Source organism: Mobula hypostoma, chromosome 17, assembly GCF_963921235.1.
Source record: "Mobula hypostoma chromosome 17, sMobHyp1.1, whole genome shotgun sequence".
NCBI lineage: Eukaryota > Metazoa > Chordata > Chondrichthyes > Myliobatiformes > Myliobatidae > Mobula > Mobula hypostoma.
This window is the reverse complement of record NC_086113.1, coordinates 5,596,849-5,612,127: the sequence shown is the minus strand read 5'-3', so window position 1 is coordinate 5,612,127 and position 15,279 is coordinate 5,596,849. Positions and strand designations below refer to the sequence as shown.

Sequence of the window (15,279 nt, the reverse complement as noted above, 5' to 3'; positions counted from 1 at the left end):
CCTGATGGTAGTCCCTGACTAAGTCCACTTTAGAAAAAAGTATCTTTCTGGCTAAGCATGCCAAAAAGTCTTGAATACGTGGGACTTTGTGATGATTGGGGCTGGTGGTTTTGTTAAGGCGGTTGTAATTGTCAAATAGACAGCAACCACCATTGATGGTTTAGGGACCATGCGGAGATGTGAAGCCCAAAAGGGCTATTTGACCTGCGTACAATGCCAAGCATTTTCCATGTTAGCAAACTCAGCCCCCTGCACTGGCTAGCTTTCTTGAGTCCAGTCTATGCGCGTGGGTGTGGACTGGCGAGCCAGTTGTGGAAATGCGATGCTCGACTCCATGCTTTGTGACTGTAGTAGAAAATGGTGAGATTTGGGAATTCATCCTGCAGGTGAATGTATGGTGGTGTATCTGCTAGACAGTCATCGTGGGTAACTTACTGGGGGTACAGGGTAATGACCCAATGTCTTTTGCGTCCACAGTCCGGTACTTCTTAAGATCTACTAACAGTCCTTTGTGATGAGCAGAGGTCTAGCAACTTTAGCCAAGACAAAGTCCCATCTGTAGCATTGTCCATTGATGGTAGTGTGCTGCTCCTAAAACTGTGGCAGCTACAAAGTGACTGTGTTGGTCGACTTGTCGTTGAGTAACTCTGGAATTGTTGGAGAGCACTGGGGTCACCAATGTAGGATTTTGTAAGTAAAACATAAGTTGTTTTATGTGCTTAACAAAAGCAATCATCTTACACTGCTGTCTTTGCTTCAGACACCATCTCTTAATGTGAACACTACAACTCAATGACATCATTTATACCATTGGGCACAGGAGTACATTCAACCAGAGACTCATTCCACCGGGATGCAGCACTGAGCATCATGGGAAGTGGCCATCAAACTTTGCATCTCCTCCTTTGGAGGGTCGGACACCCTGGGCTAATGGGCTGGTCCTGGACTTATTTCCATCCGGCATGGTTTACATATTATTATCTGATTGTTTGTGGTTTTTGTATTGCTACGTTTGTACTCTGTTCTTGGTTGGTGCAACTGTTATGAAACCTAATTTCCCTCAGGATCAATAAAGTATGTCTGTCTGTCTGTCTATCTGTCTATCTATCTATCTATCTATCTATCTATGTATGTGTCATCTGTCACCCATTACATTACCCTAAAATGCAGTCTTCACTGCAGTGAAATTAAAAGTAGCTGGAATTTAAACTTTGACATGCCACCATACATCAGGAACAAACAGGTTTTGATGGCTTTAAAACTAAAGGTGTTGTCCAGCAAATGAATGATTAAGCATTCATTTGCTGAAATGTATGTTCTAATTTTGTTAAAATCCCTAACTTTCTGAAATAGTTTTATTCTATCTGGGAGAAATCTATAATGTGACTGTCTACTCACAGTATTATGATATTGGTTATTTTGAACTGATGCTTGATACTACTTGGCATCAGAAGAGAATAAGTTGTTAACAAAGTGATAGTTAAAACATAAAAAATCTTCAGCACATTACAGGCCCTTTGGCCCACAATGTTGTGCCAACCATGTAACCTACTCTAGAAGCTGCCTAGAATTTCCCTACTGCATATTTTTCCAAGCTCCATGTACCTATCTAAGAGTCTCTTAAAAGACCCTATTGTATCCGCCTCTAACCACTCTACCATGCACCCACCACTCTCTGTGTGGAAAAACTTATCTCTGACATCCCCCTTGTACCTACTTCCAAGCACCTTAAAACTATGCCCCCTCGTGCTAGCCATTTCAGCCCTGGGAAAAAGCCTCTGGCTATCCACGCGATCAATTCCTCTCATCATCTTATATACCTCTATCAGGTTACCTTAGACTGCTGTGGTATCTCTATCATCCTTCATCGCTCCAAGGAAAAAAGGCCAAGTTCACTCAACCTATCCTCATAAGGCATGCTCTCCAATCCAGGCAGCATTGTTGTAAATCTCCTCTGCACTCTCTGTATAGCATCCACATCCTTCCTGTAATGAGCTGACCAGAACTGAACACAGTACTCCAAGTGGGGTCTTGTGTAGCTGTAAAATTACCTCACTGCTCATTTTTTGGGAATTCTCTTTGAGGTCAGATGCCAGTTACCTACTTGCTGCTGGTTGAAATTTTTGATTGTTATTTTAAAACTGGTCAATAATAATTTGGAAGCAAAATTCCATATTTATTTCTGTGAAATGATTCTGTACAATCAAAATAAGTTTGAAACGATAATGTGATGAGGATTAGATTTGCTAATAATTTAAAATTAAAATCCAGTTTCCAAAAAATTGCTTTAATTCCAGAAAGTACCTTTTTTAAATAGTAATTTTAATAACTTTTTGTTCTGTAGACATTGTTCAGCAATCAGAAAAATCTTCCAAGTAAGGAAGAAACAAATGCTAAAGCCGACACTTCAAAAAAGATGCCAGAGGCTTCCAAGAAGATGTCTGTGGAGAGAGTTTATCAGAAGAAGACACAGTTAGAACATATTCTTCTCCGTCCTGACTCATATATTGGTTCAGTGGAGCCCGTCACTCAGGTGGGTAGTTATTACTTATCTGTAGAATTTATTGTTGCCATGAAATGAATAATTTCTATTCTTTCAATTATTTCAATAAAGAGTTGGTACTAATTGAAACTTTACAGGTTTGGATGTTACGCCGTTTCTTAAAGTCATGGATTCGTACAGCTCAGAAACGAGCCGTTTGGCCCACTAACTGCACTGCTCCAAATTTTTTCTTTTATTCTACCCACATTCCCATCAACTTTCTACAGATTCTTCACTCACATCCAGACCGAGGGCAATTTCAGTGGCTAATTAACCTATTAATCTACATGATTTTTGTATGTGGGAGGAAACGAGCACCTGGAGAAAATCTACAGAGTCACAGGGAGAACATGCAGACTTCACATGGACAGCACTGGAGGTCAGGATTGAACCCGGTCGCTGGAGCTGTGAGGTAGCAGTACTGCCTGTGTGCCCATTCCACTGCCCATGGCCTTGGTTGGCCACGGTGACTTTTGAGTTAAAAATGGACAATGTGGAAACTCTCAGATCAGGTATGGAAAGAGAAGCGGACAAAATTGCAGGTAGATGACCTTTTATCAAAACGAAAAAGGGTAGCTATCTGAAATTGTTGAGTTCATTATTAAGTCTGAGAGGCTGTTATATGCCAAGTTGAAAAATATGACGTTTCCCTGAAATTGCATTAGGCTTCATTGGAACAATGCAAGAGACCAAAGACAGGTCAGCAGGTCTGACTGATAGTAACTGAAATAATTGACAACTAGAAGTTTAAAGATGTCATTGTGGATTGATCTACATTTGATTTCCTCTAATGTATATGAAACTGTATTCTAAGAATTGAATACCATAAATTGGAAGAGAGAGTATTTCTACCTTCTGGTAATTTTCCTCCTTTTCCCGTTTCTTCAATTCCCCCATGCTGGCCTCTTGCCTTTTCTCCTTACCTGTCTATCACTGGTACCCCTTCTTCTTCCCTTTCTTCTATGATTCACTCTCCTCTCCCATTAGATTTCTTTTTTTCCACTTATCATCTTTTAGCATTTTGAATATGGAGAGGAGCTATCGTGCTTACTGTTGGCATCATGTTGGCTTGAATGCTATCACCTCTTGTAAAGTAAACTCAAACAACATAGGTGACAACAGGGCTTCGCTTACAGGCAAGCTCAATGCATTCTATGTTTGCTTTGACCATCATAACATAGAGGAACTATCATGAATTCCCTCAGCACCTGATGACCCTGTGATTTTAGTCTCCGAGGCCAACATACTAGCAGCCTTGAGGACGGTGAACCCACGAAAAGCATCCTGCCCAGACGGGGCACCTGGCCAAGTGCTTAAAAACCTGTGCTCATCAAGTGGCTGGAATGTTCACTGAGATCTTTAACTTCTTGCTTCAGCTGTCTAAGGTACCCACCTACTTCAAACTGACTTCACTCATACCAGTGTCTGAGAAGATCATGGTAGCCTGCCTCAACGGCTATGTTGATGGTGAAACATATCAACTCCTGCTGCCTGAAAACTGACTTGTATCTGCTCCAATTTGCCTACCAAAGCAACAGGTTTTCAGCAGATGCAATCTCATTGGCTCTTCACTTAACCCTGGATCATCTGGACAACAAAGCTGCATACATCAGGTTGCTCTTTATCAACTACAGTTTGGTATTCAGTACCATCATCCCCTCAAAACTAATTAATAACATTCAAGACTTTGGCCTCAATGCTTCCTTGTGCACTTGAATCCTTGATTTCATCATTTGCAGACCCCAGTCAGTTTGGATTGATAACAACATCTACACAATTTCCATCAGCGCAGGTGCACCAAAGGCTGTGTGCTTAGCCCTCTGCTCTACTCGCCTTACACTTATGATTGTGTGGCTAAGCACAGCTCCAATGTCATATTCAGGTTTGCTGTTGACTGCACTTCTGTTGGCTGAATCATAGGTGGTGATGAATCAGCATATAGGAGGGAAATTGGAAATCTTGTTAGCAATACCAAAGAGCTGATTCTTGACTTCAGGAGGAGGAAAACAGAGGTCCATGAACCTGCCGGCATTGGAGGATCAGAGGTAGAGAGGGTCAGCAACTTTAAATTCCTTAGTGTTATCATTTCAGAGGACCTGTCCTGGATTCGGCACGTCATTAGGAAGTTGTGAAGATTCAGCATGACACCTAAAACTTTGACAAACATCTAAGCTCTGGACCGCACCTGGACCCGACCAGCAAGGCCCACCACTTACCCGGAAACCTGTAGTCTGCTACCGTGCCAGAGCGCTTGGAGACACGGCCCATTCTGACCAGCACCTCTCTGGAGCAGAGGACCACACAGAAGTGACGGCGGAGACCTCAAGGTGCCCCAGACGCTTCCTCGGAGTGACCACCATAAAACCCAGTTGGTGGCCATCCACAGCTGCCGGAAGTGAGGCCTCTGCCGCCGACCTTGGAAATTGAGCCCGAGGCTCGGCTGGAGCAGAGGCCTCCGCAACTGTGACTCGGCTTAAGGACTTGTTTCAGCCAGGAGCCCGGCCCTCCGGGATTAAGTGTCGGCTTTGGGGCCCGACCCAATCGACAGCCCGGGTCCCCGGCAGCTGGAAGTGGCAGCGGAGCCTCCCTCATTACTCGGCCCAACCCAGAGCGTCCGACGACGTGACCAGCCGATCGATCCCTGCGGGGTGCATCCTCCAACCTCAAAGAGCTGATAACAACATACTGCATCGATGGAAACCTGGAAAGATGCACTATTTACCGAGGAAGCATGGGAAAAGAGCTGGGCTGCTGGTCAGATTGAAGCTGAGGGGCTTCAGGGTCCCTGTGCCCACTATACTCGCTAATGTGCAAGCCATAGAGAACAAGGTGGATGATCTTAAAGGGAGACTCACCTACTGCAAGGTGATGAAGAACTGCTGTGTATTCTGTTTCACCGAAACCTGGCTCTCCCCTGCCACCCCCGACTGTGCCATCCGACTGGAGGGATTTTCGATCCATCAGATGGACCGCACGGTGTCTTTGGGCAAGACGAGGGGAGGTGGTGTCTGCCTACTGGCCAACACTGCGTGGTGCTCAGACACAGTGGCACTGACAAGCTCCTGCAGCCCGGACCTGGAACACCTGTCGGTGAAGTGTCGTCCCTACTATCTGCCATGGGAATTCAGCTCGGTCATACTGAAAGTGGTCTACATTTTCCCCCCAGGCAGACGTGGAGTGTGCTCTGAACATACTGTATGCCAACATCAGTGAACTTGAGACCAGGTATCCGGAGGCTTTGCTCATTACAGCTGGGAACTTTAACCAGGCCAACCTCAGAAAGGCGCTGCCAAAGTTATACCAACATGTCTCCTGCCCCACTAGAGGCCCTAATATACTTGACCACTGCTACACAGCAGTTAAGGATGCCTACCGTTCCGTCCCACGACCTCACTTCGGAAAATCTGACCATCAGGCCGTACTCTTCCTCCCGGCTTACAAACAGAATCTGAAGCGGGAGGTCGGTGTCAAAAGTGGTGTCGCGTTGGACAGAGGAAACGGATGAGGTCCTCCGTGACTGCTTTGAATCGGTGGACTGGTTAGTATTCAAGGACTCGGCAGCTAACCCCGATGAGTATGCCTAAGCTGTCACGGACTTTATTTTGGAAATGCACGGAGGACTGTGTGAATCGCAAGACGATCCGGGTGTTTCCTAACCAGAAACCTTGGATGAATTATGAGGTCAAGTCCCTTTTAAAGGCTAGACCTGCAGCTTTTAGGTCCGGGGATACCAGTCACTACACAGAATCCAGGCGTGAACTCTGGAAAGCCATTAAGGGCGCCAGGAGGCAATATCGAGCCAAGTTGGAAGCCCAGGCTAACCAGAGGGATGCCAGTAGACTATGGCAAGGTCTAAATGAGATCACTGGGTGCAAAGAAAAGGCTGGGAATATCAATAATTGTGGCGCTTCTCTTCCTAACGAACTTAATGTATTCTTTGCAAGATTCGAACAGAAGAGGAGCATCCCGCTCCCTCCAGATGAACCGGACCTGGTGGCATCAAGATTCATCGTCACCGAGGAGGACGTTAGAAGGGCCTTCCTGACGATAAATCCAACGAAGGCGACGGGCCCAGATGGCGTTCCAGGACGGGTTCTCCGGGCCTGTGCAAGCGAGCTAGCTGGAGTGTTTGCTGACATCTTCAACTGCTCCTTGCTTCAGTCTAAGATCCCCTCATGTTTTAAGAAGGCAATGGTAATCCCAGTGCCGAAGAGCAAGGTGGCATGCCTGAATGACTGTTGACCTGTGGCTCTGACATCAATTGCTATGAAGTGCTTCGAGACTTTGGTTATAGCACACATCAACCACAGCCTACCAGTCAACCTCGACACTTTGCAATTCGCCTACCGGAGCAACAGGTCAACAGCAGATGCCATCTCTCTGGCCCTACATTCCTCTTTAGAACACCTGGAGAATAAAGGCACATACGTAAGGCTCCTTTTCATTGAATACAGCTCTGCCTTTAATACCATCATTCCAAATAAGCTGATTCCTAAGCTCTGGACCTTGGGCCTTAGCACTCAGATCTGCAGCTGGATCTTCAACTTCCTCACAGACAGGACCCAGGCTGTAAAAATAGGAGACAAGCTCTCCTCTACAATCACTCTGAGCACCGGTGCCCCACAAGGCTGTGTACTCAGCCCCCTGCTATACTCACTGTATACCCATGATTGTGTAGCCAAGTTTCCATCAAACTCAATATATGAGTTTGCTGATGATACAACAATTGTAGGCCGTATCTCGGGTAATGATGAGTTCGAGTACAGAGAGGAAATTAAGAACCTGGTGGCATGGTGCGAAGACAATAACCTATCCCTCAACGTCAGCAAGACGAAGGAATTGGTTGTTGAGTTCAGAAGGAGTAGTGGACCGCATGACCCAATTTACATCGGTGGTGCTCAAGTGGAACAGGTCAAAAGCTTTAAGTTCCTCGCGGTCAATATCACAAATGACCTGACTTGCTGCAACCAAGCAGAGTTCACTGCCAAGAAGGCCCACCAGCGCCTTTACTTTCTGAGAAAACTAAAGAAATTTGGCCTGTCCCCTAAAATCCTCACTAATTTTTATAGATGCACCGTAGAAAGCATTCTTCTAGGGTGCATCACAACCTGGTATGGAAGTTGTCCCGTCCAAGACCGAAAGAAGCTGCAGAAGATCGTGAACACAGCGCAGTACATCACACAAACCAATCTTCCGTCCTTGGACTCATTTTACACCGCATGCTGTCGGAGCAGTGCTGCCAGGATAATCAAGGACACGACCCACCCAGCCAACACACTTTTCGTCCCTCTTCCCTCTGTGGCTCAGGAGCTTGACTCGTATGGCCAGATTTGGGAACAGCTTCTTTCCAACTGTGATAAGACTGCTGAACGGATCCTGACCCAGATCTGGGCTGTACCCTCCAAATATCCGGACCTGCCTCTCGGTTTTTTTGCACTACCTTACTTTCCATTTTTCTATTTTCTATTTATGATTTATAATTTGTAATCCAGGGAGCGGGAAGCGCAGAATCAAATATCGCTGTGATGATTGTACATTCTAGTATCAATTGTTTGGCGACAATAAAATATGAAGTATAAAGTAGATGTGTGGTAGAGAGTATATTGATTAGTTGCAACACAGCCTGGAATAGAAACACCAATGAGTTTGAATAGAAAATCATACAAAGAGCAGTGGATATGGCTCATCATCCATCATCAGGGACCACCACTACCCAGGTCATGCTCTTTTCTCGCTGCTGCCATCTGGAAGAAGGTACAGCAGCCTCAGGACTCTCAGCACCAGGTTCAGGAACAGTTATTACCCCACAACCATCAGGTTCTTAAATCAAATGGGATAATTTCACTTAACATAGCTTGCCCATCATTGAAATGTTCCCACAACCTCTGGACTCACTTTCAATGCTCTTCATCTCACATTCTTGATATTTATGGTTTATTAATTCATTATTATTATTTCTTTATTTTTGTATCTGCACAGTTTGTTGTCTTTTGCATACTGGTTGAATGCCCAGGTTGATGTGGCCTTTCATTGATTCCATTATGTTATTATTCTATTGTGGATTTATTGAGTATGCCCACAAATAAATGAATCTCAAGGTTGCATATGGTGACATATATGTACTTTGATAATAAATTTACTTGAACTTTGAACTTCAGTTGGTTGTGGATCTGCCTTGGAACTTTAGTTACTAAGCATTCAATCTTCAGTGTTTTGTGGTGCCAGATTACACTATGTGTAGCAAGGATTTGTGAACGTGTTTAGTATCAGCACATTAAGGTGACATTACATTCTGCATTGATTCTTTATACATCTTGGCTCAAATTATATATTATTCCTTTGGTACAGTAATCCAAAAGTTGGGGTGTTACCATTTTATCAAAATTGAACACATAGAGCCTTTTGTATTAGGTGGAGGAGATGCCCGATCAATATTACTCGCCATTTTCTGGGCATTGTCTTTGTTATAATAGCATTGCGTAATTGTTCCTATCTGAGTATACTTTTTTGTGAGTTGTTTATATTTTTAGTAGAAATCCTAAAAAGGATAAAGAATGGAAAAGTGTTGAGCAAAAAAAATGGATTTTCCCTTCTAAATCAGCATGGAAGCACATGTAATATAGTCTGTTTGATCAGAAACAGGATTTATGAGCATTTGGAAAACCATGGCCTAACTAGGGACAGTCAGCATGGCTTTGTGTGGGACTAGTTGTGCCTTACTAACTTGAGTTTTTTTTGAAGAGGCAATAAAGGTGATTGATGAAGTTAGAGCTGTAGATGTTGACCCTGTGGATCTTACCAAGATGCCTGGAAACATCCCTCATGGGAGACTTTTACAGAAAATTAAGGTGCATGAGATCCATGGTGTCCATGGTGAATTGGCTGTTTGAAATCAAAATTGACCTGCCAATAGAACACAGAGGGTAATAGTGGTTTATGGAGCATTCTGGCTGGGTGGGGGCTGGTGGCTCTGTGACTGGTGGTGTTTTGCAGGGCTCTGTACTAAGACCACTGCTATTTGTGGGAAAAAAAAATAGAAATATATCTGTAAATGACCTGGATGAAAATACAGTTGAGTGCTTTAATGTTTGCAGATTATATGAAGCTTGGTGGTGTGGATAGCATAGAAGACTTGAAATGATACAATGGGATATAGGCCAGTTGCAAATATGGGTAGAAAATTGGCAGATGGTGTTTAACCTGGCCAAATGTAAAGTCTTGCACTTTAGGAGATCAAATGTAAAAGAACAGTACACTATAAATGGTAAGACTTAACAGCGTCAATGTGTGGGGGGGTATTGCGATGCAAGTCCATTACATCCTGAAATTGGTTTCACAAGTTGACAGGGTGGTAAAGAAGGCATATCGTATGGTTGCCTGAATGAGCAGAGGAATTGAGTTCAGGAGCTGGGAATTTACACTCAGTGACCACGTTATTAGGTACAACTGTACACCTTATTAATGCAGATATCTAATTAGCTAATCATGTGGCAGCAACTCAATGCATAAAAGCATGCACGCAGGGTCAAAAGGTTCAGCTGTTGTTCGGACCAAACATCAGAGTGGGGAAGAATGTGATCTAAGTGACTTTGAGTGTGGAATGATTGTTGGTGCTGGATGGGGTGGTTTGAGTATCTCAGAATCTGCTGACCTGGGATTTTCTTGCACAAGTCTCTCAAGTTTACAGAGAATGATGCGAGAAACAAAAGCATCCAGTGAGTAGCAGCTCTGTGATGAAACCCCCTTATTAATAAGAGAGGCTAGCGGAGAATGGTTTACTCTGATCGGAAGGCGATAGTAACTCAAATAACTACGTGTTACAACAGTGGGGTGAAGAATAACATCTCTGAACCTTGAACCTTGAAGTAGATAGGCTACAGCAACAAAAGACCATGAACATGCACTCAGTGTTCACTTTAAGTAAAGGAGGTACTATTAAAGTGGCCATTGCGTATACATTGCAGTTTTTAAAAACTATAGCTATGCCCTGTCTGGAGTATTGCATCCAAACACGTCATCCCCTTGTAGGAAGAATATTGGGGCTTTGGAGAGGGTGCAGAAAAAGTTTACTAGGATGTTGCCTGGATTAGAAAATGTTGCTAGAATAAAAGGTTGGGCAAACTTAGTTTGTTTTCTCTGGAGTGGTGAAGACAGGGAAAATCTGGTAGAGGTTTATAAGATTATGAGAGCATAGTTAGAGTACACAGTTTTTTCCCCCTAGGTTTGAAACATGTAGTGCCAGAGAGTATGCATTTAATGTGAGAAGAGGGCAAGTTCAAAAAAGATGTGCGGGGCAAGTTGTTTGACAAAGAGAATGATAGGTGCCTGGGACATGATGCCTGGTGTGATGGTACAGGCAAATACGTTGGAAGTGTTCAAAAAGCAGGCACATAAATATACTGGAAATGGAAGGATTTGGTTGTTCTGTAGCAGAAGGGGTTTAGTTGGCTTTTTGATTACTAATTTAATTAGTTTGACATTGTGGGCTGAAGGATCTGTTCCTGTGCTGTATTGTTCTATGTTCTATGACATATTCCAGGGTTCTAAATTCATGTATGCTTGATTTTTATCTTTATTTATAAAAAGGATAGCATTTTATAGAGGATAACCGAAAAGAGTAAGTTGTAAATTCAGGAACTTACTTTTATTCACTTTCTTTTCAGCCAATGTGGGTTTATGATGAAGATGTTGGTATGAACTTGAGGGATGTTACCTTTGTTCCTGGGTTGTACAAAATATTTGATGAGATTCTAGGTAAGCTCTTGTTTCTCTCCCACCTCCTGTGCTGCTTTAAGGTAAACCAAGTACAGAAAAACTTTGATAAACTGACGTGCAATTTGGAAACCCCAGTTGTTTGATATCAGTTTTCTATATTAATCTGAAGTGTGAGGGACATGTGAACATCTAGGACAAAGCAGCCGACTGATGGCTTCTGTTCAACAATGTCTAGTGGCTGTAGTGTGTACCTCTAATTACTCACCTTGCTACTCTGACAACACCTAAATCCATGACCTCAACATCCATGGGGACAAAAGTAGCAGGTACACGGGACCCTAATATATGTAGGTTCCTCTCCAAGTTCCACACTAACGTAAAGTGTGCACACTGCAGTGCAAACAGTAAATAGTGGTGGAGATTATTGTTACCTCAATAAGCTGAATTGAAATAGCTGCCCAATATTCACTAGAATTCTGCAGTGATCTGAGAAATGCTCACAGTCATCTCTTTCAGAATGATGAGGCATAGGCAATAAATGCCGGACTTGAAGTTAAGACTGTAAGACATAGGAGCAGAATTAGGCCATCCGGCCTATCGAGTCTGTTCTGCCATTCCATCATGACTGAGTCATTATCTATTCACCTGCCTTTTCCCCATAACCTTTGACACCCTAACTAATCAAGAATCTATCACCCCAGCGATTTTGCCACCACAGTTGACTGTGGCAATGAATTCCACAAATTCATCACCTTCTGGCTAAAGAAATTCTCCTTATCTCTGTTCTAGAATCTAAAGGAACATCAAAATGATGGCTAGATCCCAATAAAAGAATAAACAAAAAATATTGTGGATATTTACATCCATTGTGTCATGTTAAATTTTGTTATGGTGACCCAGATGCTGAATATTTATATTCTACAGAGGTCTCAAATTCATCCCTATAAATCACCATTTGGCCTTTAATGCCAATCTCAAATAATAAATTACCAACTAGAGCAGAGGTTCCCAACTTTATTTATGCCATGGACCAATACCATTAAGCAAGGGTCTGTGAAGACCATGTTGAGAACCCCTGAACTAAAGTAAAATCATTTTAGGACTTGTAAGGAATTTCTATGGAAATCCTGGTGTGTTGTTTGGTCCACTTTAACTTTCAGTGAATGCAAATGGTGATCCATCACAGTCTTAGCACATAATTTCATTTCAAAGCAGTTATTATTTTATCCTACGACAGATATTTTTGGCTTTGTAAAATGTGGCTTTGTTCTGTTTTAGTTAATGCAGCTGACAACAAGCAGAGGGACAAGAATATGACCTGTATCAAAATTTCAATTGATGCGTAAGTCTTTGCATTGGTATTTTGCATATTGCATGTACTGATTAGTTACTGGAGTTTATGACTGAATAAGATAATTTTTAACTGCTTTGTTGGTTTTCTTGTTCTTATGATGACAGTCTTTTTACAATAACCAGAGATGTCAACACTATTGATGTGATATCCTTTAAAACTTAATAATTGATCTTGATTGATTCAAACAATCATAAACAAATAGTCTTATTTGGCAGTAATTCTTGTTGTTATTTGTAAGCTTGACTGCTCGTGTGTCTATATGTCTATTCAAAACTTTGACTTAATCGTAGTTGGTGTTGTAAAAGATTGATTCAAATAGGGGCCGAGGAATTAGTTTTAAACTCTGCCCCCTCATACCATTAACCAAAAGCAGTCCTTTATGAAACATCCAGAAAATTCTAAATATTGTGTGTGTCTATACTCACTCACTCGAGTAAACAGTGATGGAAATTAATCAGAGATTGAAAAGATGGTTGCAAAGATCGCATAACAACCAGATGCAGTGAGTGTCAATAATGTTGTTAAATTTAAAAATGTGGAATGAGGTAATTCATTCATCATTGTGGGGTTGGAGGAAAGCATGTAGTTGTGGAGCTGGCCAAGGAGTGCAAATCACAAGCTAAAGGTTATGGGCTATACTGAATGGGTAAGCTACAATCAGGCAGCTTTTGTATTTGGTAGAGTTTGAAGATTTGTGCATGAGTGGCTGTGACTGGTATATTTTTACATTAAATGTGGAATCATATTATTAAAAATTATGGGTATTACACAAAGGTGTGAGTATAGGATAGTAATTGTCCGCTTAAGATATTAGTTTAAGGTCTGATTCAATGAATAAGGAAAGCGGAAGAATATGGACATTGTGTAGGCAGAAGAGATTAGTTTAGTTGGCCATTTGATTACTAATTTAATTGGTTGGCACAACATCGTTGGCTGAAGGGCCTGTTCCTGTGCCTACCAGTCTATGTTCTATGTTCTGTGTCTTTGCAAAAAGTTTGAAGAGGGCTATTCGTCAAGGACATAAGGAGGGATTAGTTAAGCTGTTAGATGGAGTGGTAGACTGAAACAGTCGGTGTAAGACACTTAAAAAAGGAATGTTTTACATTAATGCTTTATTATTTTCTTTAATATACTGACTGAAAAATAGTGGCAGCATATTCAGTAGTAATTTTCAAATGGGTATTAGCTTGATAATTGAAGAGGTAATTACATAACTTTTAAACAGATAGAAGATAGATGGATCAAAATCTTACTTTACTCTGCAAGGTGCAATGATGTTTGTATTTTAAATTTGTTTAGTATTTTCACTTTCATTAAGTGACAGTATGCAACAGTGGTATCGGTTGCAAAGCCCTACAGTTTTTTTACAAGTTCAATTGTCATTCAACTGTACATGAATACAGCCAAATGAAATTGCATTCCACCAGAGCCAAGATGCAAAACATGGTACTAACAGTCCAAAGTACGTATAGTTAGAACTACAGAAAAATTCCAATAATCTGTTGTGTCATTGTTCAAAGAAAATCACTGATTCTGCCTTTGGCTCAGCCAGACCCTGGTACTCTCTTCCTTGTAAATACAGTGGTTTTGTTGAAAAATGTATTATTCTACATGTGAATCTTGTATCTGGATATTGTATATACAGTATGGTGGTGTTTTATGAATTAATATCCAATATTCTGGAAAAAGTGACACCAACCATGTCCCAAGCATGACATATTAATGGAATTTTTGCTGTTTTGTTAATCGTGAACATTATAGAAAGGCTATAAAACATATTCTTCATATACGGCTCATTGATCTATTTCCCGGTTGAAAGCTTGGATCTCTGAATTTGCAAAAAGTTTTACGATGCATTTGTAGTAAGTTACAAACTATAAGAAATACTGCTGTATTCAGTTTGCTTATATTTTTAAAATGAATAAATCACTAATGTTATTGGTCTTGGAAGAGAAATGCACATTTAAATAGCTTTTGTTTTTTTCAAGGGATTCCAACACTATTAGCATTTGGAATAATGGGAAAGGCATTCCAGTAGTGGAGCACAAAGTAGAAAAAGTATATGTACCTGCTTTGATTTTTGGGCAGCTCTTAACGTCAAGTAACTATGATGATGATGAAAAGAAAGTCACGGGTAAGATCAGAGTTCACCATTACATTCAGTTGTGCAAAACATTTTTCAGCTATTGAGGGGATTGATGCTGACGGCTCTGGTGATTGTTTGGAATTTGTAGGTGGAAGAAATGGCTATGGTGCTAAACTCTGCAACATTTTTAGCAGCAAGTTCACGGTAGAAACTGCTTGCAAGGAATACAAAAACAGTTTTAAGCAGGTATGATGTGATTTTAGGTCCTTTTCATTCATTAGACATCGAGGAATGTGGCTTCTCTTCTGTGGTTGATGGGGTTTGATAGACTTCCAGCCATCAGTACTGTTGCTGCATCCTGTAGAAACATAATGAGAAGAATAACTTAATAAAAGAAACAGAATAGTAATATGTTCAAGTATTCCATGTACATTGTAGCAGGGGTCCCCAACCTTTCTTGTACCACCACTGCTACGTCGACTCAGGCCTAGGGGGCCGGCGTCGGGCACGATGACGGACTCTCCACTTCTCCCTCTCCCTCATCAGTGTGTTCAGTTCATCTACATTAGCCGCGCCGCTGTC

The 15,279-nt window shown here is 41.8% G+C and overlaps 1 protein-coding gene across 2 annotated transcripts in view; it reads left to right on the top strand.

Moving 5' to 3' along the window:
• top2b (DNA topoisomerase II beta) overlaps positions 1-15,279 on the top strand; it is a 96,658-nt gene that overhangs the window by 26,929 nt on the left and 54,450 nt on the right. For both annotated transcript variants that reach the window (XM_063069468.1, XM_063069467.1), the window contains exons 2-6: positions 2,345-2,533; positions 11,206-11,296; positions 12,536-12,599; positions 14,600-14,745; positions 14,846-14,943. In XM_063069468.1, the coding sequence (XP_062925538.1) occupies positions 2,345-2,533; positions 11,206-11,296; positions 12,536-12,599; positions 14,600-14,745; positions 14,846-14,943 (588 nt within the window). The remainder of the gene's footprint in view (positions 1-2,344; positions 2,534-11,205; positions 11,297-12,535; positions 12,600-14,599; positions 14,746-14,845; positions 14,944-15,279) is intronic.